At 48.6% G+C, this 26360-nt stretch overlaps 1 protein-coding gene across 2 annotated transcripts; it reads left to right on the forward strand.

Annotated features, from left to right (window-relative positions):
* The first annotated feature begins 624 nt into the window (after positions 1 to 624).
* On the forward strand, positions 625 to 15398 carry LOC115598687 (putative GPI-anchored protein pfl2). Of its 2 annotated transcripts, none has more exons than XM_030455541.1 (5): positions 625 to 749; positions 10243 to 10707; positions 11737 to 12054; positions 12222 to 12388; positions 13206 to 15398. In XM_030455541.1, the coding sequence occupies exons 1-5, from the start codon at positions 683 to 685 to the stop codon at positions 13248 to 13250; spliced, it is 1062 nt and encodes a 353-aa protein (XP_030311401.1). In that variant the 5' UTR covers positions 625 to 682; the 3' UTR covers positions 13251 to 15398. The 2 variants fall into 2 exon arrangements, with proteins under 2 accessions (XP_030311401.1, XP_030311402.1); XM_030455542.1 differs by lacking the exon at positions 13206 to 15398 and adding an exon at positions 12528 to 12829.
* Positions 15399 to 26360: the final 10962 nt, after the last annotated feature.

The raw sequence follows: 26360 nt of genomic DNA on the forward strand, positions 1-26360 counted from the left end.
ATGCAGGACCAGACTGGGAGATGGTGAGGGACTAGACTGGGGTCACTTGGACCAACATGGGGTGACGGGGTGGTGCATGGCTGGATCAGGGATGCTCAGAACAGGGGGCATCAGCGCTGCCGGCTGTGACCACAGTTCCCAGTCATGTCTGTTGCGGGAGGAGCCTTTCTTGCTCCTGAGGCTCGATGAGCTGCTGACCTCTTCATTGCCTCGCAGAAGAGTGAGCTTCTCTCTGTGGGTGTGTGTCCCATCTTTATTGGCCCCCTGGTAATAGGGGGCCTGCCTTGACCAGGCACAGGTGGACCCACTCTTTGGCAACTCGAGGCACCTGGTTTATCTTGTTTCTCTACACATGTCCAATGCCTGCAAGCTTCTGACTCACATCTCTCCTTTGGTCACTCTCTGGACTCGGCGGAAGGGAACGATGAACGGGAGAGCTCTGCCCGAAACGGAGGTGCCGGGTACCGGAGCGGGACCGATGGGGATGGTGCGAGGCCAGATCGCGGGTATCGAAACCGGACCAGACAGTGCTGGGACTGGGACCATGAGTGCGCGGAGTGGCAGCGGTCCCCACGCCGCGCCTCCTGGGCCGGGGCCGGACCACGTGCTGCCCGCCCCGCCCGCCGTCCCGCCCCGGCGCCGCCCCGGTGCCGCCGGGGGAGTCAGCGCGGATCGGCCCAGCATGGAGGGGACGCGGCGCGCCTTGCTCCGACTCATTGCTGCTTGCTGCCTGCTCTGCGTCCTGCCAGGTACGGGGGCGGGGGGGACGGCCTGGGGGGTCCCGCTGGTCTCGCCGGTCTCGCCGCGGCGGGGAGCGCAGTGCCGAGGGCAGCCGTCGGGGCAGCGCCGGGGCCCGGGCTCCTCTGCCCACGTTATTCCGTCCGCTGGTGGGGCTGAGGGAGGAGGGTCTGGAGAGCCCTTTCCGGGGATGGAAACCTCCGGGGAGCAGCACCCCAGGATTAACCCCGAAACTCGGGCGAAATGGCCCCGGCCGCCGTCGCTCCGGCGGGCGCGCAGGTAGGATCGCCCAGGGATGCTCGGGGGGAGTTCGGGCGAATCCCGCGCTCAAAGGCAGCAGCGAGGCCACCCGGGCCGGCCTTGCCCATACAAGGCAGCTGCAGTGAGCGCTCACCCCGCGGGCGCTGCTTCCCCGCCAGCGGAACCCGGACGAGTTCCCCTCCCCGGCCCGGCGGGAGAGCCGAAGGGATGCGCGGGGTTGGGAGCAGCGAGCCCGGAGCCACTCGCCCACCAATATCCAGCACTGCACGCACCGCCACGGCAGCTCTTGGGTGCCTACGAACCACTGCTGAGCTTCCCACCGAGGGCACCCCAGACAAAGCCCGAGCTCTGCCGCCTGCCCGCAGGCTCAGGGTGCCCCGTCCCGTTGTGGTGCGGGAGAGGAGGCGATGCCGGTGTCCGGGACTAAGCAGGACCCAGACCCTGGCCCCGGGCAGCCTCTCCCAGGCTGTATTTCGGCTCGGCTCCAGGAGCAACATGTCCCCACGTGGGCAGGCGCAGCCTGCAGCGTGGAGCTGACAGCCCCCTCTCCACCGACACCCACACGCCGTGTGGCTGGGACCGTGCCCCCAGCCAGGGGGCTGTCGCCACCCCTCTGACCGTGACAGTGGCAAAGTCGCAGCTGGCATTTAGAGGTTTGCCTGGGCTGTGGGAAGTGAACGAATTTCTTCTTCTTTGTGGCTGAGAAAAAAACCCTTGGGCCAGATCACAGCACGGTGACGGCAGCAGCAGAGACTGAGGAGTGAGACATAAAACCTCAGTTTTGTAGTAGTTGACTGAGCTGGTAAAACCTTACAGTAGGTGACTGCAAGGCTGCGTCCTGGCAGCTGGAGTAGCGCTCAGGCTCGGATTTTGGGCGCCAGATGCGGTTTGGCTGAGTTTGAGGTTGAGCATGGGAAAACAGTCCCAAAACAGCTTTCTGTGGGCAAAGCCTGGGGTGACGCTGTGCTCCCTGTGTGAGGGTGGCTGTACTGTGACAGGGTGCTGGGAGGTGACTGGCCTCTGGCAGAGGAACGACTCAGGATTTCCATTGGAGAGAGGAGGAGGAGCTCAGGGCTGCCACTGGATTCCTTTTCCCTGTGTCTTGCAGTGTTTCCTGCCCTCAGCACACTGGGGTACCCCTGGGGAGCCCCCTGCCCTAGCTGGCTCACAGAAGCCCTCTTATTGCAGAATCCAAGGCTTAGACTGCTGGGATGTAGCAGAATTACGGTTGCCCTCAATTTTTCCTGGAATCTTTCATGCTTGGTGTCTCAATCTCAAAATCTCATCACAGGTTTAGGAAGTGACACCTATGCAGCTCAGGAACCTTGTCCTCATGGCTTTTGGATCCACTAGCTAATCCCAGCCATGGCTGAGAGAGCAAATGTTTTGTGATAATAGATAGAATGGAATAGCTGCCATCAATGAAAAACTGCTCCATGGCAAGCACAACCCTTAATGAGGCACCAGGGAATCCCTGGAGGACAGTGATGGGAGGGAAAGTTCACCTGGAGATTGGCCCCAAAGTCAACAGTTCTTGACAAATCCGTCCAAAACCAGGTTTGTTCTGGCTCTAGGAGCTCTGCTCTGCCCTGCTCCTGGTGCAGTTCCCCCCCTGTCCGACAGCTCCTGGCTTAGTTTGCTGTGGAGCTGCAGAGGGGCTGGGGCTGTCGCATCCCCTGCACTCTGCCCACCCCAGCCTCTCAATGCAGCCTTTCTTTGCTGCCTGCGGAAATCCACTTCCTCCAGCACCGTTAGCCTTACAAATAAAACTCCAAGTAATTTTGATCTGGGCATTTTGCTGCCTCCCCCTCCCACGCTGAGCTGCCTTGCAACCAGCGGGGACAGTACGGGGGCCAGGAGCAGAGCAAAGGCATAAAGACCCATCTGTCAGCACCCGAGGCTGCACACACAGGCAGGCAGTGTGTCTGCTTGTACACCCCGCAGATCTGCCATTATTTTTTTCCCTCTTCTTTGCCCAGAGCAAGGGGGAATGGACAGACCCAACCCCACCCTGGCTGGATGGCTTCAGCTCTCCTGCACCCAGAATTGAGCTGAAGCTCAGTCCTCTCCTCAGGGTGGTACCTCCAGCTGTGCAGGGTAACCACTGACCCTGCATCCCCTTCCAGCCCCCTCATGTCATGCTGTCAGTCCCCGATGCCATTTCTGCACATGCTCATCCCCAAGTCCCTCGTGTGAGGTGGCTGCTGTATTCCTGCTGCCCTTCCAAGGCCTGACCCACTGCTCAGGAGCAAAGTACTCATCTCTTTCAGCTCCCATGGCCCCATCGCTCCAGGCAAAGGGGAACAGGGACAATCCAAAGCACAGAGTCCTCTCTTCCTCCGTTTCCACTGAGACCCTCTAGGTGGGCAGACACAATTCCTGCTGCAAGGGTTTCCACGAGACTACCCTGTAGGAATGCTGGCTGCCTTCATCCCCACCATGGTCTGTGAGGCAGCTCTCGTAAGACTCAGCACCGCACTGGCCTGGGGCTGTGTCCTGAGCCCTGGAAGGCTGCTCAGGGCAGGGCCATGGCACATGTTTGCTCTGGGTGGCCCAAACTGCAGCTGCTCAGGGCAGGATGTATCCTGCATCGCTCACAAAACCAGCAGTCACACAGCTGGAAGGTTCTGGGGGCTGCTTAGGGCTGGACACATTTCCCAGCTCATGCCACACAGCACTGGAGACCTGGTTCCCTGCTGACATGAGGCTGCTATTGAAGGCAACTGGCTAATTAATTTTCTCCTAATGATGGACTTCCTCCACTGCAGCTGTGACTCCTTAGGTAAGCAGGGCCAGGGCTGACTGATGCCAGAGCTCCCTGCTGTTGCTGTATTATTGGGGTTACACAGTTCTAGGTAAGGGCAGGCTTCCCAGGCCATGGGTATGTGTGTGTGTCCCCAGCAATCTCCAGGCAGAGGGGTCTTCATCACAGCTCAATCCCTTCACCAAAGAACAAAGCAAACAACATAGAAACCTCCTGGGGACCTTCTTGCCAAGCAGGGTGCTTCATAATTGCATGTGGCCAGTGGAAAATAACTGGTGTGACTGGTGGCTGAGCAAGGCAGCCTGCTCTCCCCTTCTGCCCTGCCACGGCAATCTGGGATAAGGCCCTTGCCTCTAAATGGGAATCAGTGATGGGATTTCATGTAAATCTGGGAAAGCAGAGTTTTTTGCATCTCTCCCTGCTCTGTCTGCATGGGGAAGAGCTTACGTGGCAGGGCCATGCAGAATATGCCACCCTGGGGTGCTTCATCCTGCAAGCAGACACTCAGGCTGGACCTACCCCCCTCCCTGGCTCAGGCTCTGGCACTGCTGCATGCTTTGGGCATGTCTGTGCTGCTTTATGGCTTTTCCTAGAACTGAAGAACCTGTGCTTGGCATTTATGACACTGTTTCCAGGGCTGCTCTTCTCTGGTTTCACAACTCTTACTCTGCCTGACTGCTGTGCCACCATCAGCTGGCTGTCCCTATCCCAAAAGCAGTGCCACCAAACAAGGCAGTAGCATTAGCACTCTCCTAGCTCCCCTTTTCACTCTCCAGAGGTTCAGACTTGAGGCCTGGCATCCACAGATGCCCTGGGGAAGTGTCCTCCTGCCTGCCCGGGCAGGCTGGGTGCTGGGCTGTGTCTCCCCAGCGCTTCACTCACTCCACGTCCTGTGTCTAATCTGAGCCCTGTCTCATGCTCGGCTCACGGCCACCCGCCTGTTGGGCTGGAAGGACCTTCTTGGTCAGGAGACTTAGTTTCTATTCCTGTCCCTTACTGCAGCCCTTTCTTTACTGCAGCCTGCCTGGCCTGGCAGCTTTCCAGGGCCACACTCAGCACCCCCAGTTCATCCCTCACCCAGTTTTGCTGCCTGCACAGCAGGGTATGGCTCAGCTGGCAGAGGCCACGGGGGGTGTGGTGAATTAACTTGGTGCCATGCAAGAGCTTTGCTGTGATGTGTGAGCAGCGAGGTCCAATCTGTCCCAGCACTCCATGTCTATACTCTGCAGTAAATGGAGCCAGCTCAGGCTTTCTCTGCTGGGGTGGGAACAGCCCTGGCATCAGCCCTGGCAGGGAGAGCACTGGAGTCTGCAGCAAGTGTAGCCCAGTGGCATCCTGCCTCCATCGAGCTCCTGCAAGGAATCAAAGCTGTAGCTGAGTTTACAAAGAATTTTCCCTACATACAGGACCTGTGTCTGAGCCTCACTTTGTTGTGATGAGGGTGTTTGCTCTGCAGCATGGCTGGGTGTATCTGGCATCCACCTGAAGGGCTCTTGAAGTCTCTTCTGCCACTTGTTTTTTTTATTCCAAGCTCTGAGTTAAGAAGAGGTCAGCCTCAGCTGGTGTGTAATGAACAGCTACTCCAGTTCTGCTTCTAAGTGAAATGAGCAGCCTTGGTTTTAAATCCCCTTATATGTTTGTATTTGCATTTATACTCAAGGTGTTTTTCCTTGAAGAGGTTGTTTAATTACCATTGGTTGGTAACCATAAAACTGTAATAACTGGCAACAGAAGATAATTTTACACTTAATGGAGTACTTTGCTAAGCAAGAGGATATAACATAATTGTTTAAATACACATAACTTACAGCTCATCCTGTTAACTTTTTAAACATTATTTTAAATTTGCATTTTACTAGGTTGTTTGTGACTCGAGCTGTTAAACTTAAATGGAAATTGATTTGTTAGCATTTTAGAAGGGTTTGGGTGCCTTTTGTAGTGGTTTGACATCATTCTGTAGGAAGCTGCCTGCACCCCACTGCCCTGCCCTCCCTCAAGCCCCGTCAGTTACCCCCTGCCACTGGCTTCCTTACCTTCTGTGGTTCTACATCTCACTCTAAGAGAGATTTTAGAAATGGTGGTAAAGCCAATGGAGTCAGGTTTGTGTTGACCCTCAGGGAGCTCAGACTGCTGTTTCTGGCTGAGAAGAAGGGTGCAGAGGATGCTGCTGGCACTGAGGCGGGAGTGTTGTGGCAAGATCTTGTTCAAAGGCTGCTCCACTTGAGGCCCTGCTTTGTCTTTCTGCCTTGTTTTATTCTGAGAAACAAATAGATGGTGGAGTGGCTGCTGCGAGAGAGGATGGAGAAGGCACCCCTGCTCTGTGTGACTGCCCTAACAGCAGTGGTGCTCTGTGCTGGTTGTGCAAACCTTCCTCAGCCCCTCACTTGGCCCCCAGCCCTGACACTTGGGCAGGGATCACAAAGCAGGAACAGCCCTGTCTCCTGCAGAGCTGACTTCCTTCATTCCTCTCCATTATGGCATATTTATACCACCATGTCTGCTCTGGAGCTGGTGGGAGCTCGAGTTGATGCTTGGAAATCTCCCAATGTCAGGAGAGGGGCTAAAGCTGTGGGCTGATGCTTAGAGATCTCCCTCGAAGAGCAGGGAGCATTTCCCATCCTTATCCAAGGCAGGGGCTTCTCTGCTGGCTGCATCCCTCCTCCCTTGGGGCTGCTCTCTTCCTTCACCCCTCTCGTTTCCCAGATAGAGGTCAGCGCTGTCTGATGGGAGCTGCTACTCCAGCCCCTCCAGCCCTGCCCTAATGTGATCTGAGATCGCTGGTTCTCACCATGTGCAGACAGAGCCTAGTGGTGAGCACAGACACAGGACAGAGCGGGGCTGTGGCCTGGGCAGAGCCAGCCAGCTCTGCTTTAGCAGGCACTGCAACGTAACCAAAGCAACTCCCTCTTTGGTTCCCCATCAGGGAAACAGGTCCTGCTTCTTCACTTGCAGAAAGACCTTTGTTGCTTTATTATGGATCCAAGTGTGACAGCACCTTGAGCAGCTGTATTGGGGTGTTGCAACTATCAGGCCTTGGAGATTCACAGAGAAGGTGAAGCATCCACACTACCTCCTTCCCAAGAGAAAAGTTCCCTCTTGTCTCCAGGAGCCTTTGAGGGTGATGCCGTAGGCAATGCAGCCACAGCCTCCCTGGCATTTGGTGCAGGAAGCAGAGATCCTCCAGGAAGACGCCAGGGGAACGAGCTCTGACCTGTGTCTCTATAAGTAACTGATAAACAGCTGCAAACATCATCGCTCAGCGACTGGAGCAGCAGCGACAGTGCTGGAGCTGGGGATTTTCCAACCTGTCCAGCACCAAGGATCCAGAGCAAACCACAGTGGTTGGACTCCTGGAATCACAGCTGGCATGGGATTTGCTGGGTCTCATCCAGCACAGGATGAGCTGTGCAGCAAAGCCGTGATTTCCCGCACTGGAGAGCAGGGTTTGCACCGGAGCGGTGTGGGAATGCCTTACTTGTTTGGGTGATAAAATGTGGGGAGCAGAGTTGTGGCACTGAAGCAATAGTGTAGCAAATTTTAATAAAAGACCCTGGCAGGGAGGGGTATTTTTATTTTAAAACAAAAGCCGAAATAAGACTCGTTAGTTGATTGCATTCCTAACACCTACATGCTCACAAGCACCAAGTTGCACCTATGGAGTAGTTCCCCAGGTGCTTTGCTTGGAGACTGTGGCTTTGTATGTGCCCTTACCCCTTAGGAGCTGTCAGTGATTGTGATCTTTTGTCTCTCTGTCCCCTAGTGATCAGGATTTACTCACCAGCCTTTATTTCCTCGCCCATCTTAAGCCTCTTGTCTTGTTCTTTATCTTCCCATCATCATCATCTCTTAATGGCTTGAGTCATTGTTAGCCTGTTTTAGGCTATCCCTTTTTTCAGGATCCCCTTTGTTTCCTGAGCTGGGTGTGCTGAGATGTGCTGGGCTGGATGATTGTGCTAAACCAGGTGCCATCAACACCTGCTGTGCTCAAAGGTCTCTGAGCAGCTCCCCAGCTGCCTTTGCCAGTCCTGCGCTGTACTTGCCAGTTTTAACATCTCCATTTCTCTCTAAACTAGGTTTTTACACACCACAGTGCTATGTAATGCCAGACCCAGGCTGGTTGCCACTGCAGCACAAACCTTTATGCAATGGTCCTCCGGTATTTGTGTAGGATGTGATGCCAGATGAGCCCATACACCCGGGCACCACTTCCTCAGCTGTCACGTACATCGGGCAATACAGCAGGAAGGAGCCGTGTGGTTACTGATGTAGAGGACAGTTTGGGGAAATATTTCCAGTAGCTGTACTTCTCACAGACAGCAGGAACTGTGTGTGCAGCCCTCCCTTGTTCACAGGGTGAGGGGAGCTGCATGTCACTACTAACCCCCCTGCCCCACACACCTCCGGCCATCTCCTGACACTGCAGGGAGGTGCCCTGGCATAGAGAGCCCAGACTTACCCACCTTCCCCTTGGCTTTCCTTTCCTACTCAGAAACTGCCACGACCATTTCAGAGTTCCTCAGGCCTTTGTGCAAGCCAGCTCTCCCCAAGTCTTTCTCTGCATGAGCCTGATCACAGCTTGCCACCGCATGGCAGGCTGCCCCAGGCACAGACCAGCTATTCAGAACAGCACGTAGCCAGGCTCACTGCTGGCCAGGCACCTAGCCACCACCTTTCCTGTTTACCTCCTGATGACAGTGCAGCTCTGTGTGTGTCTCTTGCTGTGTAGGAGCAGGTAGTCAGGTGTTTACAGAGCAAGCATTTGCCAGTGCCCAACCAGGATCCTTCAGCATTGCCCAGCACAGGCTCTTGAGCTGATGGGATCTCACTCAGCAGGCAGAGAGCTGAATAGCAATGCCGGGTTTAGAGCTGGAAATTGTCACATGAAGAGCTGTGAGCTTTGGTACCTGATCCTGGGAAACAGTGCTCAGCTCTTTTCCTTCCAAGTGTGTAAGCGTATCCTATTCCTTAGCTCCTCAGAGAGCAGCTTGCTTTGTTTAGAGGCAAGTTCTGGCCAAGGACAGCTGGATCCAGGCAAGGCCAAAGGGAGCATCACTTATGCCTTCAAGTCTTCACGTTTAAGTTGTCCCAGCTGGGGTTCCCCTGTAGAGCTTGTTCTCTGGATGTGTTGAGTGGGGTTGTGCTGCCTGCTTCTGCATCCCCCAAGAGAGCGCTCCTGGGACTGGGGCCCCAGGCTGGGGAAGAACAGCTCTGTCAGGCTGCTTCCAGGTTTTGAAATCTCCAGCTGGATCTGCAAAGGTCTCCTAACAGGGATGTATTGTGTCTTTTTTTTTTTTTTTTTTAGAGTCTGTTAAGTGCTGTAGCTGGAGAAGAGCTCTGATAACTGTGACCATTCTGAAGGGCTTCTAAAAACTGCTGGGATTTTTCCCAAAGCCTTAGTAAAAGAGTGGGCTGCTTTGTTGGTGGATGAATATTTCTTGGTTATGGCATCTGCCCTGGGTGCTTCTCCAGTGTGGAAAGAGTTAAGCATGAAGATTGATTTTCTTCAGTACCTTTTTGGTTTTTTTGGTTGGTTGGCTTATCATGCCTCTGTGGTTTGGGTACAAACTTGAGCAGAAATTGTCAAAATATTGACCATGACTCTCTGGAGAGTTCATCCTGATGTGGCTCCATCCCTCTGTTTTCTTCCTGTCTACACCCTAAAAAACCCTCACGGATCTGTGTTTATGAACAGGCAGTGGAAGACTGTTGTGATTTTCCTCTTCCCACAGACTGTCACACCATCTGTGGATCCAGGGGGGATCCTTACTGCAGATTCCCATTAGGGAAGCTGACCCTGTTTGTAGTAGTGGCAGGCTGAGTAGCTCCCCATTTCTATGACAACAGTCACACTTTATGGTGGTGATGTGTTCCTAAATAGCTTATGGACATGGCTCCCAAAGTACACCACCAGCCCTGTTAGCTGTACTATTCTCTTGCTACCTGTTTCACCTTTACCTCTAGCAGCAAGCCCACACAGCTGCTGACTGGCCATATATGCTCTAGCCTTGCCAGACACAGGCTTTTTAAATATCATTCTTCTATACTTCAATGGGCCAGGGGAGCTAGAGGATCTACTACCACTTTTTCCCTATCTGGATTTTTTCTGCATCACTTTTTACTCTTTCTCAATGAACCAAAGATTTGTCTAAGTTTCTTACAGAAATGGGTCTCAGGTGGTCCTTTAAAAAACAAAACCAAACCAAACCAAGCCAACCAAAAAGGTTGAAGAGGTATTTCATGCTAGAGGGGTTAGTGATGCTGACCCCACAGAAGAGGAGCACAGGGCTTGAGAGGGAGGGGGGTAAAGACAAGTCCCCTAGAGCAGGTCCCTGCTTCAGAGAGGAGAGGAGGACAGAGGAGCTGTTTGAACCTCTTCCCCAGGTGTGAACCCATGCTGGATTTGGAGTAAAAGGGATGGAGAGGTTCAGTTTCTGGGATCTCTGACAGACTTCTCAGCATTTCTTAACTCTGTTTTGCAGGAGAGGGACAAAAGACAGCAGATGCCCTGGTGATACCATCACCTTCTAGCTCAGTGCTACTCTCACATCAGCCAAGGGAAGACTCTGTCTTCAGTTCAGTGACTACTGCCAATCCTGAGACAAGCCTGGAGAAAAACTTCACAGCTGCAGCATTCAATGCCACTGGAGCTCATGATACAGAGATGGAGGATGCCTCCATCCCTACCACCCCCATGGTGGGAACCAAGGTGGAGAGACTGCAGGCTGCCACCACTGTCAGTCCTGGGGGCATCACATTTGAGCAGCATGAGCACCACACCACGAGCTTTTCAGTCAACAGCAGCACTGAGATCCCCTCCCCTCCCCTGACTGCCAGTACTCTGGAAGAAAACCAGACCAACCACGAAGTCACAGAGCCTTTCAGCACAACTGATGACATGGATGATGCCAGCAGTGCAACCACAACACCTCTGAACAGTGTGCCAGGTGGGGTTCTTTTTGCCTTTCCTGCCTATGCAGAAAGTCCTGCCCTAAAGATACACAACCTGGGAACTCTCATGGGAACTGGAGAGCTGGGGGGAAGAGAGGAATGAGCCAGTTCAGTGGGACTGGCTTGCAGAGGATGCTGGTAGTTCAACATTCTCTTTGCAAACCCCATTTATTAGTGTATCAGTTCTGCAGGCTGCTTTCTGATGAGGACGCAGATTGTGTCCAGGGAAGTCCTTTATACAGCTCATCTGAAACAAACTGCTGCCCAGCTCAGCCATTCCTGCAGCAAAGCTGGGGGCTTGGTAGAAGCCTTCCCTGCTGTCTACAGAAAGGGGCAGCACCCCCTTCCTAACACAAAGCATGGAGATGGGCACAAGCATCAGCCCATCCATCCCTGGGGAACCCTACCCTACCTTCAGATCCCTCTAGGCAGAGTGGGAACTGGCTATGGGATCTGTGAGCCACCCACCTTGGGTCCTTCCAGGCTGTTGCACACCCCTGATGCAAGGCAGGTATTGATTAACCATTGATTGGTGTGGTGTTCATGCACAACCATGTCCTTTGCCCTGGCTTATGTCACAGAGTACTTTTGCTCTGTGACACACAGACACAGCCCTAAGGGATGCTGCTACCCAGTCCCTGAGCAGCTCTCTTTGTGCTCCCCACAAGGAGGGATGAGAGACTTTTCCCAGTCCCTTACTCAGGGATGAACTGCAGTTCTTTGCAGAGCTATTAGAGGCTTCTCTGCTCATCATTTATACCCAGAGAAAAGGCTTTGTGGGCCCAGCTGAGGTTGGCTGACATTGCAGACACATGAAAACCAAGAGGACTTTCTAAATACTGTGGCTTATGTCATGGCTTAGCTGAGGCCATGCTGTAAGACCTCCTTGTTTTCCAAAGGTTGTCAATATTTTCTTTTTCCTTTAGTCCCAGCACTCTTCCTTACAGCTTTGCTTCCTTATAGCCCTATGGAACAGTGCACTTGCACTTTATCCTTTAAAATACCTGCTTGTTCCTATCTTGCAGCAACAACTAACAGCTCCCAGCTGGGGTCTTCTGATGGACAGACTATGGGGCCCACAACAGCAAGGTCTGAAACCAGGCCAGGAACAAGCCCTGTGAGTGCCACAGAGGAGAGCACTGTGGAGCCCAGAATCTCTTCTGTTCCCATCTCCACAGCAGGGAGCATATCCTCTGCTACTGTCTCTGGTACCGTAACCCTTGTGATCAGCTCTACCACTGGCACCACTGCCATCCCCACCAGTACATCTTCCTTGGAGCAGCCAGTAGACCCTATTCATGAGAAAGCTTCTGTGCTGGATGTTGGTGATGATGAAAATCCAGGTAAATGCTCTGATTTTGTCCCTGCTCGTGCAAAAATGTTTTGCAAAGGGTTGGGGGTTCCTCAGATTTCTTCTCAGTTGTACTAAGCAGAACCAAACAAGACAGGGCTTTGCTGTTCCAGCCCCTGAAGGCTCTGCTTTGGCCTCATTCCCTTGGTATCCTTGCAGAGCTACCCAGTTCTCCTTTGGCTGATACAACGAGGGCTGATCCCTTGGTAATCACCGTGATCTCTGTCTTCATTGTCATGGTGGGCATCCTCGGCCTGGTTGGCTTCCTGAGATACCGCCAGCACAACAGCCGCATGGAGTTCCGGCGTCTGCAGGACCTGCCCATGGTGAGCAAAGCCTTCAGCCCAGCCTGACATGGTCTGGCTTTGCTACTGGCTGCTTTGCAGTTCCCCTTTTACTACATTAGCAATGCTTTGGGTTTTTACAGCAGCAAGAATGCTGATCACAACTCCTGTTCCCTCTTAGGTCCCTCTCCTTCCATCCAGGGTTTGAATCAAGACAGCGAGTCTCAAGGTTGAACACTAAAGAAGCTCCTTGCCTTCCTCTCACTCTGCAGGGGAATGCTAAGAGGTCAAATAGAGAGAGAGAGGGAAGCTCCATCCAAACTTCCCTGGAAATGACACCTTTCTAGCCTCTCCTCCTATATTTGGATATGTTTGCTTTGTGACTGTGACAAAGCAGATTCTGTGCTCTGTTCCTGGGAGGTTGTCTGTCTGTGCTTGACCCTTTGGGGATATAAAAAGATATGAGGGTTTCAGAGGCTGGATTAGTTCCAGGGAAGCTGCAACTAACTCACTGTGCTTTCTGGGACAGAGGAGTACTGATTCCCTTCTGCAGCGAACCAGGAAGCTGATCCTTTTTTTAGCTGAGCGGAGTTTTCCACAGCCAGGGTTTTCCACATCCCTGCAGCAGGCAGGCTCTTCCTCCACACACCTCTTCTCTCCAAAAGTTGCAGCAGGAGGGGAGAGCAACAGTCCAAAGACCCAGGATTTGCACAAGGAAAGCACTTGGGTGGATTGCTGGGCAGGTGGATGCTGTGACAGTGTGGAGGAGAAGGCTGTGCTGCCTGCACAGCACTCTTCCAGACTGGGACTCTGCCACCGTGCAGGTATCTCATTAAAGCACGCTCTTCTCTGCTTCTAGGATGACATGATGGAGGACACCCCTCTCTCACTCTACAGCTACTAGGCAACCAGTCTGTCCTCTGCTTGTCCAGCTGAACTTCCCAGAGGAGAAAGCCTTGAGGACTTGGTCCCAGACAATCTGCTGAGGAACAAGGGGCTGTGATTTGGACGTAACTGAAAGATCCTTTTCAGACGGCTTCTGGTTTTAGACATTTTGAATAATACGGTGTTGAAGTTTTTATGCTGGGAATCAGAGCCCAAGTCTGGCCCTTTCCTCCAGGCTCTCCTCAAAACACTGCCCTGAAGAGGTGCCTCCTTTTAGCGTGGCGACCAATTAGCCAAGACAACCTTTGCCATCACACTGCATGGATCTCTTCTGTCCCTTTTGGCGGCTGCTGCTTTCAAAGGAGGTGGGCAAATGATCCATAACAAGAGCTCTTAACACTGGGGGAGTGAGCACAGTGCTAGCAAAGGAGACTGCTGTTTTCTGAGGGACGCAAGGATGTAGAGACCTGTTCTCTTGGGCTCCCTCTCATTCTGTATTTTTAAGGTTGGTTATTTCGACTTTTTTCTTGCACTTTTTTGTTCCTGTTTCAGCTTTAGTATTGGGATTCGCACTGCCCATCCTGAAACACCTACCAGGGAGATAGCAGAGGCTGCTCTGCTCCTTTCCTAGATGCATACCTGTTCTCTTTAAGCAGGAAAAACAGTTTTGTGGCCACTGGAGAAGTGCCCTTGCTACTTGATGTTGCTTTGAAGTTGCTGGAAGGAAAATTAGCATAATTTTAGCTTAACAGGGCTTCACAAGACTCAGTCTGTTGCCAATTAGACACACTAATTTGGTCTTACCAAAATTAGGGAACCAGGTCTCCCACACTTGATGCATTCAGCAGAGGCATATACTCCATGCCCAGGCTCAGTAAATGCTTTAATCCATTTCCCTGCCTGGATCAATGCATGGCTTCCCTCAGGTACCTCCCATTTTGCTGCTAGCATCTGGTTGCTGAAAGTTGTTGTGCAAAACCAGTACTGCACTCTCCCTCTTCTGCTTTACTTCCTCATGTTGGTCTTTATGTCAGTTAGTGTCTTGTCATAAGGACAGATCCTGGATGTAGGTGCCTTCCTCCTCGTCCCTTTCCAGGTGTTAGGCTGATTAGTTTCTGCACTTTTGCCTCAATATATCACTGCTGTAGACTGCATTCAAGGCTCTTGAAGTCTCTCAACTTCAAGAGCTGTAAGTCTTGTGTAAGTCTAAAGATCATCAGGTCCCTTCGCCTTAGAAAGACCACAGGGTGTGTGACATGAAAGTCTTGAAGTAATTAATACCTGGTTCTGTTTTCTGATTCACATTTGACTGCAGGCAGAGAGGAACACATGCCTTCTCTACAGTGTTTGATTCTCTACTAAGCCAGTTGCTCCCTCAGGGTACAGCAAGGGCTAGAGATTATCTCCTGCTTTGCTCTTAAAAGCCTCAGTCCCTCCTCTCCTTTCAGTGGCAACACTCACTGACCCCACAAGGGAGAGATACCAGGCCTCACTGCCAAAAGTACCTTTCTTTTCCAGTGCTGCTATTGCTTGTCTCAGCAGGGAAAGGGGAATTTCCCCACCCACAGGGCTCAAATTGCCTGCAAAGCCCAAAGATGGACCAGAACCAGTCTAGGTCAAACAGGTGAACTGGGTCAGGTTGTAGTTCCTGCTTCCTGCATTACTACTTCTGAAGTGGATGACAAATGGCTGCAGTGCAGTTTGTGTTCAGCTGTTGGCTTTGGCCTTGCATCTGTTTATTGTAAGGATGCCCAGTAAAATAGGGAAGAAGGGTTGATCTCTCCTGCTATTGTTGCATGAAAACTAAAGGGCAGTTGTCACAGCTCCAAAGCTTTTGTATCAAGCATTGTCTGTGCAGAACAATCTCCCTAGCTACAGACTTGTTTCCCCTGCTGGAGGGCAGGGTGCAACTGGTTTTGGCACAAAGAGAGGCAAGTTAATGGTGGAAAATAGAACTCCATCCTGGCTGGGACTGGTGGAGGCTGGCATAGCTGAAAAGTGTCTGCATACAACTGAAAGGGCAGGGGCTGGTTCTGGTTTCCCATGCATCACTGTCCAGGAGAGATGGGTGAGGTAGAAAACTCGCCCAACACCAAAGTGCAACTTTCTTTGTAAAATATGTTAATAGTGGATTTTTTTTTTCTGCAATAAAGTTACAAATGCCAAAGGTGTCCTGGTCCTCATATTGTATTGCAACTGTCTAACTGAAAAGCTTTTGTAGATCACAATGAATCTGATAAACAGCAGCAGTTTTGAGTAGAAGACACAGAGCTACTGAAGATGCCTGACAGCTATAAACCATAGCTCTGATGGCTCAGTAGGACATCACCTCCTGCTTGTGTCTTCAGTCGGAGTCGACTGATACTAATTTCTGTATGTGGTCAAATCAGGTGGAATCTCTCTTAGAGAACCACACTATGCCTTTAGAGTCTCTTCCTTTGCCAGTGATTAAGGATATCCTTATTCTTATCTGTCACCCATCTGTAACCCCAAACTATTTACAGAAATATCCTGAAAGCCAGGCTGATCGAAACCTGAATAGCATCATCTGGCATGTGTCATTCTATAGTACAGAAAACAAAGCAAACTGAAAGGCACATACTTTTTTTTTGTTTAGTTGCATAGCTGTTTTGAACTCTTCCCTTTGGAGCCCAGAACCACAGGGAGGTGAGAGCTCATGGTTTATTCTAAAAGCCCGAATCTTGCAGACCTGAGAAGAGAATCCCCTGAGCTAATAAGTCTCTCTCAGCCTTTGCAACACTTGGGCAAAATCATCCAGCTCATGTCACAGACTGTTTGTGTTACAAGATTTTCTAACGCAAATGCAAAAAATGGTGAGTGAAACCACAATACTAACATTGGGCTGATGCTGCTTGTGAAAGAGGTCCCACAGCAAATCTAGAAAAGCAAATCTCTGGAAGATCAAGAGCTAAGTGCTTACTCAGTAATCTGAAGTCTTGGAAGTGAACTCAATCTTGCAGAGATTTCAGTCTTGCCTCAGCACATAACCATTCAAAACAGAACTAAATAACAGAACAAACCTGCTACAACTAAGCCAGACTTCTCAGGTCTGAAGTTGGCATTATTCTGGTGGTTTCTATTGGAGTTCCTCCTGTTTTTTTACCACCAGCCCCACATGGAGCTGATTTATTCTCTGCAGAACTAACTACTGCTGCTTTGTTATAGATGTAGCACAGAGCAGATCTGCTCTAACAGGAGAGGCAGCAGCAGGACAGGCTGGTGCAGGCAGCAACCCTCAGGAGACACGAAGCTTACTGCCTCTACCCAGCCAAGTTCTGACCTCCCAGCCTGGTGAAGTAGTCTCTGAGGCATCCAGGTTTGGAGGTGGACCACGGGCCAGTTATGCAGGCTTCGTCTTCCCTGTGCAGCAAAGCAAACTGACAGAATCAGAAAACAATGGTTGCCAATTTCTGCCTGTCCCTTTGAACCCAGCTCTGGCTTTTATGAGGTTTAGTTTTAATGCCTCCTAGGGTAAGGCACAATTATATTATTAATTAGCAAAGGGACAAGAATCAATCAGATAATTTATGCTTAAAGCTAAATTGGAGGGAAAGAAACCCAGATAAAAGAAAAGCAGAGTTTAAGACCTGCTTGCCTTCTCTGCCTTTCCCTCTTCCTCTCTCCAGACTCATGTTTTGAAGGAAGGGGGATTTGAGCAGCTGAAAAGTGACAGTACAAAAGCTGCTGTGTGATGGGCAGGCTACCTGTGCTACGTGCCTGTTCTCTACCCACTCAGTTGTCCTTCATGGCTCAGTTCCTGTAGTTTGGCTTTGGACACTGTGTATTTGCATCATCATGTCACATTGCAAGTCTGTAAATAAGGCTACAGACAGTATTCAGAGACAGAGAAACTACCATGAGAAGCACTAGAGTGGACAAGGCAGAATGTGGATCTGGTAAACCCAACAGCCTCATGAGGCTCTCCCTTGGCTAACAGTGTCCTTTTCCTGTTACCACTGCAAGCAGAATGAAAGAGGCTTTGCACTGGTCCAGGGAGCAGAAGTGCAGACGGAAGCCAGAGAGGCAGAGCAGTAAACTTTCAGTAATGAAGGCTATGAAATTATGCATAACCTGGGAAGCTTTTAGCCAGTAGCCAGGAAATGTTCTTCTCATACCCAAGGGAGAACAGAAAATGCCTACCCATTTCCCAGATGCCCAGGAAGGGATCAGGAGACTGCACACCTCCCCATAATTCATACTCTATTTTCTATGACAACATCTAATTGAGTATAAATGTGGATTTGTCACGGGGGAAGGGGAGAGTTTTCCTAAGTGTACCTCCTGAACCTCTGCCAGGGTTGTTTTCATGTAATTTCTACCTCTGCTTCACTGCATAGTGGAAAAGAGAGGGACCATTTCTCCAATCCTTGCTTCCATCCTCCACAAAGAAAAAAGAAATAATGCACTTCCTGTCCGTATAACAGCCAAATACTGATATGTAGCTAAGTGATAACCAAAGCTGGAAGACCATGACTGCTAATACAAAAGTGTACATCACTATTAGGCCCCCAAACAGTTTGTGTTCTGTTGTTTCATTTTTTAATTCCCCATAACTTTGTCAAGGTCTTCAGACTTCCCCATCCAACCACATCTGAATGAAGACTTCCCCATTCTAATCCATCGGAGGACATGAGTCCTGACCAATCTGAGAAAAAATCAACCTTTAGCCAAAACACAACTTCAAAACAGTCGCAGAAGGTAAAGTGCTTAGACCTGCCTTGAAGAGGACCCTCTAATTGTGGCTGGTGATACACAGCTTGCAAACTAGATCCCCCACCACAGCTGACTCTGCAGCATTAGTAAGGTTGCAAGCGTGAACTATTGCATGAAGGAAGAATAGATGCAGTGCTAGACAGTGACAAACTTGACCATTTGTGTGTTTTAAAAACAAAGGGATGGATGTACTCATCTGCTTGACAGGCTGCACAGCCTTCCCTCTGCATGTTCCCACTTCCTGTCTAATACATTGGAAAGCCTTACTCTGAACAGGTCTGCTTTGCCTGCTCCAGTGGCTGCTGCTAACAATGCCTCAGTTCCTCCAGTATTTTTTCATTTGAAAGACCCATCAGCCAAATAACTCCCTGAACCACAAAACCAGCTTGATCTTGATCAGACAGATGGTGGTCACAGCTGCAAGAAAATAAGTATGTGTTTGTTCCTACTGTTCATCTTCCTCTCTGTTTACAGGTAGACCCCACCCCCCACCCACAGTTCAAATAAAGAGCTGAGTTACCAGGAGTATCCTCCCAGTCATAAAACAGGTCTCTGTGTGATGAACTGCCCAGAATTAATATATCCCTGCAGCAGAAACCTTTTGCTAGTGCTCTTTGAACTATACAATGGAACATCTGTTGACAATCTCCTGCAGGGTAACTTTTCCCCTCCCCTGTTTTAATCCTCTCTATTCCAGAAGTACTTCTGCTCTGAAATTAGACACATCAGTTGACACAGGATAACTCTCACAAGTGTTGGAGTGTTTCCTTTCACACTGGTCTTTCTAGGAAGCTGAAGTAAAAGGGATGAGCAGTCATCAGTGTTTTCTTAAAAAATTGTTATTACATCCGAATACCAGAAACTTAAATGCTACGTTACAGGTTCTGCTTGAAACAAGACAAGGCTCAGGGGTTCTGGAACATGTCTTTCAGCCAGCTTTATGCACTCATTTAAACTGTGACTGAGAAGGATTTTACCAGGAGCAACTGCAAAATTAGCAGTTTTCCTCTGTGCTAATCATGGCTATGCTTTCTGATCACACAGGCAGATCAAACCACCAACATAATCATTGCTTAACTTTTCCCACTGATAAGCTTGGGGAAAGGAATGGAATTTTTATCTACTTTTTAAAATAGATCTCAGTATTTGTAGGTGTAAGGCAATTGTGCACAATACTATTTGTGGCTGGCTAGCAGAAAGGGAACCTGTTTTCAAAAAGGCCTGAAGGGAAGCACTGGGAGAAGAACAGAGCTGAACTCTGGGAGACAGCTGTTCCCTGGAGAGGAAAAAATAACTGATCTCAGTCTGCTTTTCAAAGCAAAAGCCACAGTTCATGCAGCTGAATGAGATTAAAGTCACAGGAGCAGACTTTATCACTATGTCCTGGATCTATATTCAAGCCTCCACTTGATGACTCCAACTGCTACTCTCAGCACCACCAGTGTCTGCTTTTCAACCCAGTCCTAATCAAGCTCCAGTGGTCCCCCTTTACAGCATCCCTGACTCTGTGCCACATCCCAAGGTCCTCTGTATTGACTGAGAAGTAGGCAGCAAAGGGAATGCCTCAGATCTATCTCCCATGCTATCCCATCTGCTGGACTATAAAGCCTTCACCATCCAACAGACATTTGTCCTCTTCCCCTAGATACTCTCAAGGCTTTCTGAACTCAGTGTCACCTTCTCCTTCACCAGCTAGCATTTCTAAAATTAGGTTATCGCAGAGGAAAATGGAATAAAAGAAATCAAACTACATTAGGAAATTGCCATTTTTTGCCATTACAGCACTTTATTCCTATCAGATGCTGGTACACAACATGGATTTTTTTTGCAATCAGTTATGCCTGATGATGATGAGTGTATATAGAGTGGGAAACGGGGTGGGCATCATGAAGCTTGAGCTGCACTCTCTTTCTCCCCATGGGTCAGCCAATGTGAGCAGTGAAGGCTCATGACCCAGGAATTCCCTTCTTTTGGAATTAACATTTTTATTGGTTTTCCCAAATTGCTTATAACAATTGGAACCTTATCAGAAAAGGTCTTCAATTATAAGTTGAAACATACAGACTTAATCTCAGTGACATTCTTCCATGCACAGACACAACTAGAATTTAAACTTTGAAAACATATTTGATGTACCTTATGTATCAGTATTGTTAAAGGTTAAAAACCCCATTTACCTCCCCAGCACTGATGTGTGCTGGGCTACTACTGGGGAAACTTCAAGACCTAGCAGCCTGACTGACTTTTGACTGTCATTCAGAAGTGATAAGCTGCCTCTCATCCTTTAAGTAGTGACCCCATGATGAAGGTGTCAAAGGCCTTCTGCCCTGACTACAAAGCCAATCGAGCTCACTGGTTTGCACACAGGCAAACTGGGATCAAACACAAGAAACAGGCTCACTGCTGGAGCCCACCTGGCACTGAGTTATCACAGATGGTACCTGAGGGTGAGCTGTGTGATGTCAGAGCCCTTGCTCATGCTCCAGCTCTGGGGTGGAGTGGGCCCCAGGGTAGCCCAAGGTGGGGGGTGCAGCTTCCCCCAAACATTGTCCAGGCCGCCACCCCCAGCAGCTCTGAACCTCAGCCATGCTGGGCTGCTCCTATGGCAGAGGCACCCATCACCCCGTCCTCCCATCCTGTACAACCCTCCTGTTGGGGCTGTGGGTGCTCTGAGGTACTGAACTGACATCAGTTTCTGTTTGAGAACTGCAGCAGCTTTGAAGGAAGACACAGAGCAGCAGGTAAGGAAGTGAAGATAAACTCTGACACATTCAAAAAGCACTTCCCAAACCACACTGTGAGAACATCAGACAGAAAAATTACATGTATATAATTAAACTTTGCTCCTGGTGATCAGTGCCTTCCCCTACTTGTCCAGAAGCCCCTTCACTCAAAGTAACAACAATCTCGTGTAGAAAGAAAAGAGCTCTCAGTCACACAAATTGTGAAGTTCCTCAGGTATTGAAAAAAGCAAGCCAACAAACAAACAAAATTACTACATTCTTCTAGACTGTGGCTCTTAAAATGGTAAATATCCAGTTAAAGAGATGTTCCTGGAATACTCTAATCAGGGCACATTTACAGGGATCTCATTCTACAAGGTTAATTAACTTCATGCACTTATCTCCTGGGTGTAAACAGGATTTTTCCCTGCTGATTCTCTTTACAATGGGGAGCTTCATTCGCTCTCCTCCCCATTCTCAAGGGTTTGTCCCCTGAAGATGTGACTTGGACTCTACAAATGTAATTTTAATTTGGCCATGAGGCTGTTTCTTTTTAATGTATGTATACATACAGACATATATATATAGCATCCTTTTGCTTTTAAAAAAATATGAACACTTCTAAATCCTAAGATAAAATTCAGTGAACCAGTATTTTCAAAGGAATGCAATCATGTTCTAATTTTTCTTGCCTTGCCACTCTGAGGATCTCATCTGAAAATCTGCTCTGTGTCATGCTTTCCTTCTGTAACACAAACTATATGCCCTGGGAATTTCCAGGGCCTGAATCTGAAGTCACTCCTGCCAACTCTTTGTGGCCTGGCCTGGATCTGAATGCCTGAATATCTCCCTGCACTGAATTTCCTACCCTGACCAGAATTCATGGGTTTATCAATTGCCTAGACCATCCTGATGAGTCTTTCAAGGAACAGACCCAGCAGCATGGAGGATAATGACAAGGATCACCCCATCTGTCCAGAAACATAACTAAAAGATAGAGAAATGTATTAGTGGTAAGAATATTAAAAGGTGGCAAGGCAGCAGGACGCTGGTTTTGATTTTGGCCTTGTCTGACTGAAGATCAAAGCTTGCCTACTCAGCAACTTGTTCCAAGGGGGGAGCTGAGTCAAGGTCCCCTGGTCACCATTAATGCAGCGATGCATTTTTCCTTTCCCCTCAGCTGCATTCCTAGGAGGAACACTTCCCAACACAGTGTGCACGGGGTAAGACTCATAAATGTAAACCCACAGATTTTAACAATTTGGACATGGACAGTTTCAAGGAGTGATGTTGGTCATGGAAATTTTATTTCAAAGAACAAGATTTCTTAGTCTGTTTTAAGTCACAGAAGAGGAAGCAATTTACCACCACTTGCCAAGTCAGCTGCTCCATATTGGGTCTTGTCAGACAGGGCAAATCTATAGTCAGTCTATATCTGTTCTGTTCTTGCTATATATAGATTCTCCCTAAATGGCTCAATCTAAGCCTGGCTGTATACCCCAGAGCTTTAGCTAGCCAGTAGTTTAAACAATATCTAATATAACCCAGAACTTGCAGTGTATTTGGAGAAGAGAAAAAAAAATTGAAAGCATTAGTAGAGACAATGAAAAAAACTCTCTCAATTTGTTCTACTCCACCAAGTGAGAGTTCAGAAGATAGGACCCTATATCCCATCCCACAGCAGAGGGCAGAAGGAAAGGGCTGCAGCTAGGAATTTTCTGACCTTGGAGAAAATCCCCCATTTGCAGGTAAGCATCATAGCATCTCTCCCTCTGCAAGCCAGCTGGCTAAAGCTGACTGATTCTCCACAACCCGGGTGCTCCATCAGTGTCTGTCATCTGAGGTGAAAGAACAGAATACACAGTGCTGTGGTGTAAGGGTATAAGGTGTAGGTCCAAGCAGGATATGACAGCCAACAGTTTAGGTCCCAGATAGAGTGTGGAACTGGGCAAGCCTGTGAATGACTTCTCAAAATGGCTGTTTCCTTTCCTTGAGTCAGCCCCACACTTCATAGCCTCCATTCCTGCTAAATCCAGGTAACAAACAAGTCAAGAAGAGTTTTCCCATCTAAGGAAACCAATATCCATTCCAGCTTTTACTTCTTCCCTACAGTAGAGAGAGCATCTTTTAGTTAACATTAAAGGTCATGCAGCTTTAGTTCAGCAGGCTGTCAAACAGGTCAGTGCTGAGGTCATCTGCTCCAGCTATTTCTAGCCTCTCCTCCAGCACTGCTGTCTTCAAGCTCAAAACAGAGCATGGTGATATCTTTACAATCTACACAAAGAAAACAAGGAATTAGCCTTTCCCAGACTCCTCATCCCATACACCAGCCCTAAGAATAAACTGCAGCCTGTGTCTAGGTTCAGCACTGCTGGTTCTGTGTGCACTGCAATCCATGTCAAACTCTAATAAAAAATATCCACATTCATCTTCTACTGAAACAGAAATACCAACAAGCATCCTCACAGGTTACATAAGCTCAAATAAAAACAGGTGTCCCTGTAAGCAAACCATGGTTCCAAGTGCCCTGAGCAAGGTACCAACACAGCTACTGGGTACCCCTGCTGTAATATTGATATAAATATTTACTGATATAAAATATATTCTGATGTAATATAAGTATTTACTACTAATACTAAGCAACAGGTAACCAGCTGCTTCTCATTAAATGAGGGGTGCTGCTTGAGCATTTCATCAGTAAAGCTCTATATAGAGTCCCTACCTGGCATGTGTCTCAGAATAACTATTCAAGAAAAGAACTTAACCCTTTGATGGGACATAAAGACTCCTTAAGCATTGTCTTACCAGCAACGTGATGTGGTACAACTGCATCTACAAAGCAACTAATTGTAGCAGGTTTGCTAGTAAAGTTTGAGTCAGCAGGATGAGTAAATTGGAAAAACAGAACACAGGGCAGTTTAATATGCCTTACAGCCTCCATTCACAAGAATCTTAAGCATCTTACTAAAGTAGGGCATGAATTTTTTCTTTTAAAGTAACATTAGTCCTTTGTTCCTGATTTTCTTTAATGCTGAGTGTTAATGCAAACACAAGGGGGTTTTAAATCCTAAAAGCAAGGCATAAATCCAAAAGGATAAAGAGTTTCAGAAACGAACCTTCCTGAAGCAAGCAATTTTCACCTTCCTAATCTCACTGGCTGTGTATCAGCTCCAAAACAAAAGTGGAGCCACATTAAAAAGTGGTATCTTGGCACTGTCAGAGGAAGTGATACGTATCATAATTAGCCCTCACGTGCTGCTTTACATTACCTTAACACAAGATGGGGAGGGAGGATGAAAGAACAGACAGGCACAAACATGTTACCTCTGTCCTGGCACAGCAATAATGCTCGCAGAGCAAAGTTTAACTGTGGCCCAAGTGCTATCACTGTTCCCAATCCCACTGCCTTCCTACCTTGAAGTGCCCCACCAGTAAAACTGGGCACAGCAAGGACCTCTAACCAACTTATCAGTATGACTTCTGTAATGCCCTGAACAGTAGACATAAATAGGTTCTGCAGACCACCTGCATAATTGTGGAAAACCCCACTACATTCTTCACACCCTAAGGGAGCATGAACCAGCCACGTTTACCTTCAGGCACCTGGATGGCTGAAGCACTGGAAAGCCCATTGGAGCTGAACTGGAAACTTTCTCCAAAGATGGAGAAAAGCATTCTGCCTCTCTCAGTAAGTTCTTGCTTCCCTCTAAAAGAAATCAAGCAGGTCACAAATTAGGTAAAAAGTTTAAAGATGAACTTGCTTAGATGAACTAAGCTTCTGCTGTCTACCTCTCATCACAAGGAGAAACTGCTGCTACTCTGATTTAATAGCATTTTATTTCTTGCATGGGTACAAGCAGTGGCACAAGGAAGTAGAAAACAGGTTCCATGAGACAGAAACCTAGGCAGAAAAACACATTGGCAAAAATGTTCAGCCATGGGATATCTAGGACACCAGTGGCTCTGACAAATTCCAAATCCTGCAGGTTTAAAACACAAAGCATTGGACACCTCATTTCTGCTCAAAGCCACTGTCACAATGCCAAACCCTTCCAAGACAGGGGTCAGCTTGTGCTGGAAGGAGACAATAGGGCATTTGACCTCACTATGAGATCTCTAAACCAAAGGGTTTTGAATACCATGTCCCAGAGTGTCAGTAACATTGGAGTAAGTGGAGAACAGTTCCTATGATCTCCATCTTTCTCTGCAGGCTCAGTGGATGGTATGTCCTTCAGGAACAGATTTTTCACTTACCTTTCAGGTTAGAGGCAGCAGATCTGATTGAAGCAAAAGGACAACACCAATAGTCCCTTAAGCTTAGCAATGCCTGCTGGAACAATTATTGGGGGTGGGGATGAGATGGGAACCATTTTTATGAGGATTCTGACAGTCATGCCTCATAGCAGCAACAGGCTGGTTTGCTGAGCTATTTAATTGTGTTTTCAGCAGATGAACAGCCTGGCAGCAGACCCTCTGCCTCCCCACCTACCCCTGCTCACATTATCTCAGTTATCTCAGTTGTGCCAGCACAATTTTTTCCTGCAGTAGCACTGTGAAGCACACCAGTTTAGGGGGGGAAAAAAAAAAAAAAAGGAAAAAGCAAACAAACAAAAAACAACCAACAACAAAACCAACAAAAACCCAAACAGCAAAACAATGATGCACTTGTTAGAACCAGCTCAGCTCCCTGCTCAGATTTGCAGCAGTGGGGGACACTCGGGAGGCAACGAGGCCTCTGCAGGAAAAAGCTGAGGGGTGGGCACCTTCTGAGCTGATGTTGTCAGCACAGACACATCTCATGAAATCACAGCTTGACAATAGGTGGGAGAGTGACATAATAAGGGAGGGCCTTAGGCTTTTCTAGAAAGAAATAGGGAATCAATATTTAATTACAAGAGAACTGCAGTGAAGTTCCATTATGGAAAACATCTTGCTAAGCTGATACAATATCCTTTATCAAATAATACAGCTATGTTGACCTCCACACTCAGTGTTCACCAATACTTCTCCACTAATAAAGACAGACATTAATATGCTTAATGTCAAGAAGGAGAAAGATCAGAAAAACAGACAAGAAATTAAGATATCCTTTAACTCCATTTCAGTTACTAAATTACCATGAGTCTTCAAACAATTTGTGTATCTCTCTTGGATTCCTATATAATGCAGAGAAATAGTTCTTTAACAGGGTCAGAAAAAGGTTTTGAGAGCTGTAGATGGGAAGCAGAAGTCCCTAATGTTTAAAGCAGTACAACATTGTGTCTGGGTGATACTTATTTACTGGTCTGGAGAACAAAAGATACTTCCTGTATGAATACTTAATGATGACACCAAATGACATTGTAGCCCATGTGACACCAGCATTAGCATGAGGGAGATGAATGGCAGTTCCATGTTTTTCCTAACAGTAAAAACCCCTACAAAACCATACCTGGGACATAGACACCCCACAGAGACACCACTGCCTTCCCCAGAGGAGTGATACACACTCTGTGCCTGTTTCACTGGGGCACAAAGTTGCATGGGGAAGCAGACACTGGGAATAGTGACATGAACCCTCAGCTAAACCTGTCAGAGTTGGGACATCTGGCAGCTGTCTGAGGGCAGCTGGGGTTGGACAGAGGATACAATTAAACAGAGCCAGAAAGATCTAAGGATCCTCAACAAGGAAG

Source organism: Calypte anna, chromosome 8, assembly GCF_003957555.1.
Source record: "Calypte anna isolate BGI_N300 chromosome 8, bCalAnn1_v1.p, whole genome shotgun sequence".
Lineage (NCBI taxonomy): Eukaryota > Metazoa > Chordata > Aves > Apodiformes > Trochilidae > Calypte > Calypte anna.

Bases quoted from the DNA above. Each gene is read 5' to 3' on its own strand.
- LOC115598687 (XM_030455541.1), top strand. From the start codon at position 683: ATGGAGGGGACGCGGCGCGCCTTGCTCCGACTCATTGCTGCTTGCTGC. The intron at 10,708-11,736 runs GTGGGGTTCTTT...CCTATCTTGCAG, and splicing joins ACCTCTGAACAGTGTGCCAG to CAACAACTAACAGCTCCCAG. The intron at 12,055-12,221 runs GTAAATGCTCTG...GTATCCTTGCAG, and splicing joins TGGTGATGATGAAAATCCAG to AGCTACCCAGTTCTCCTTTG.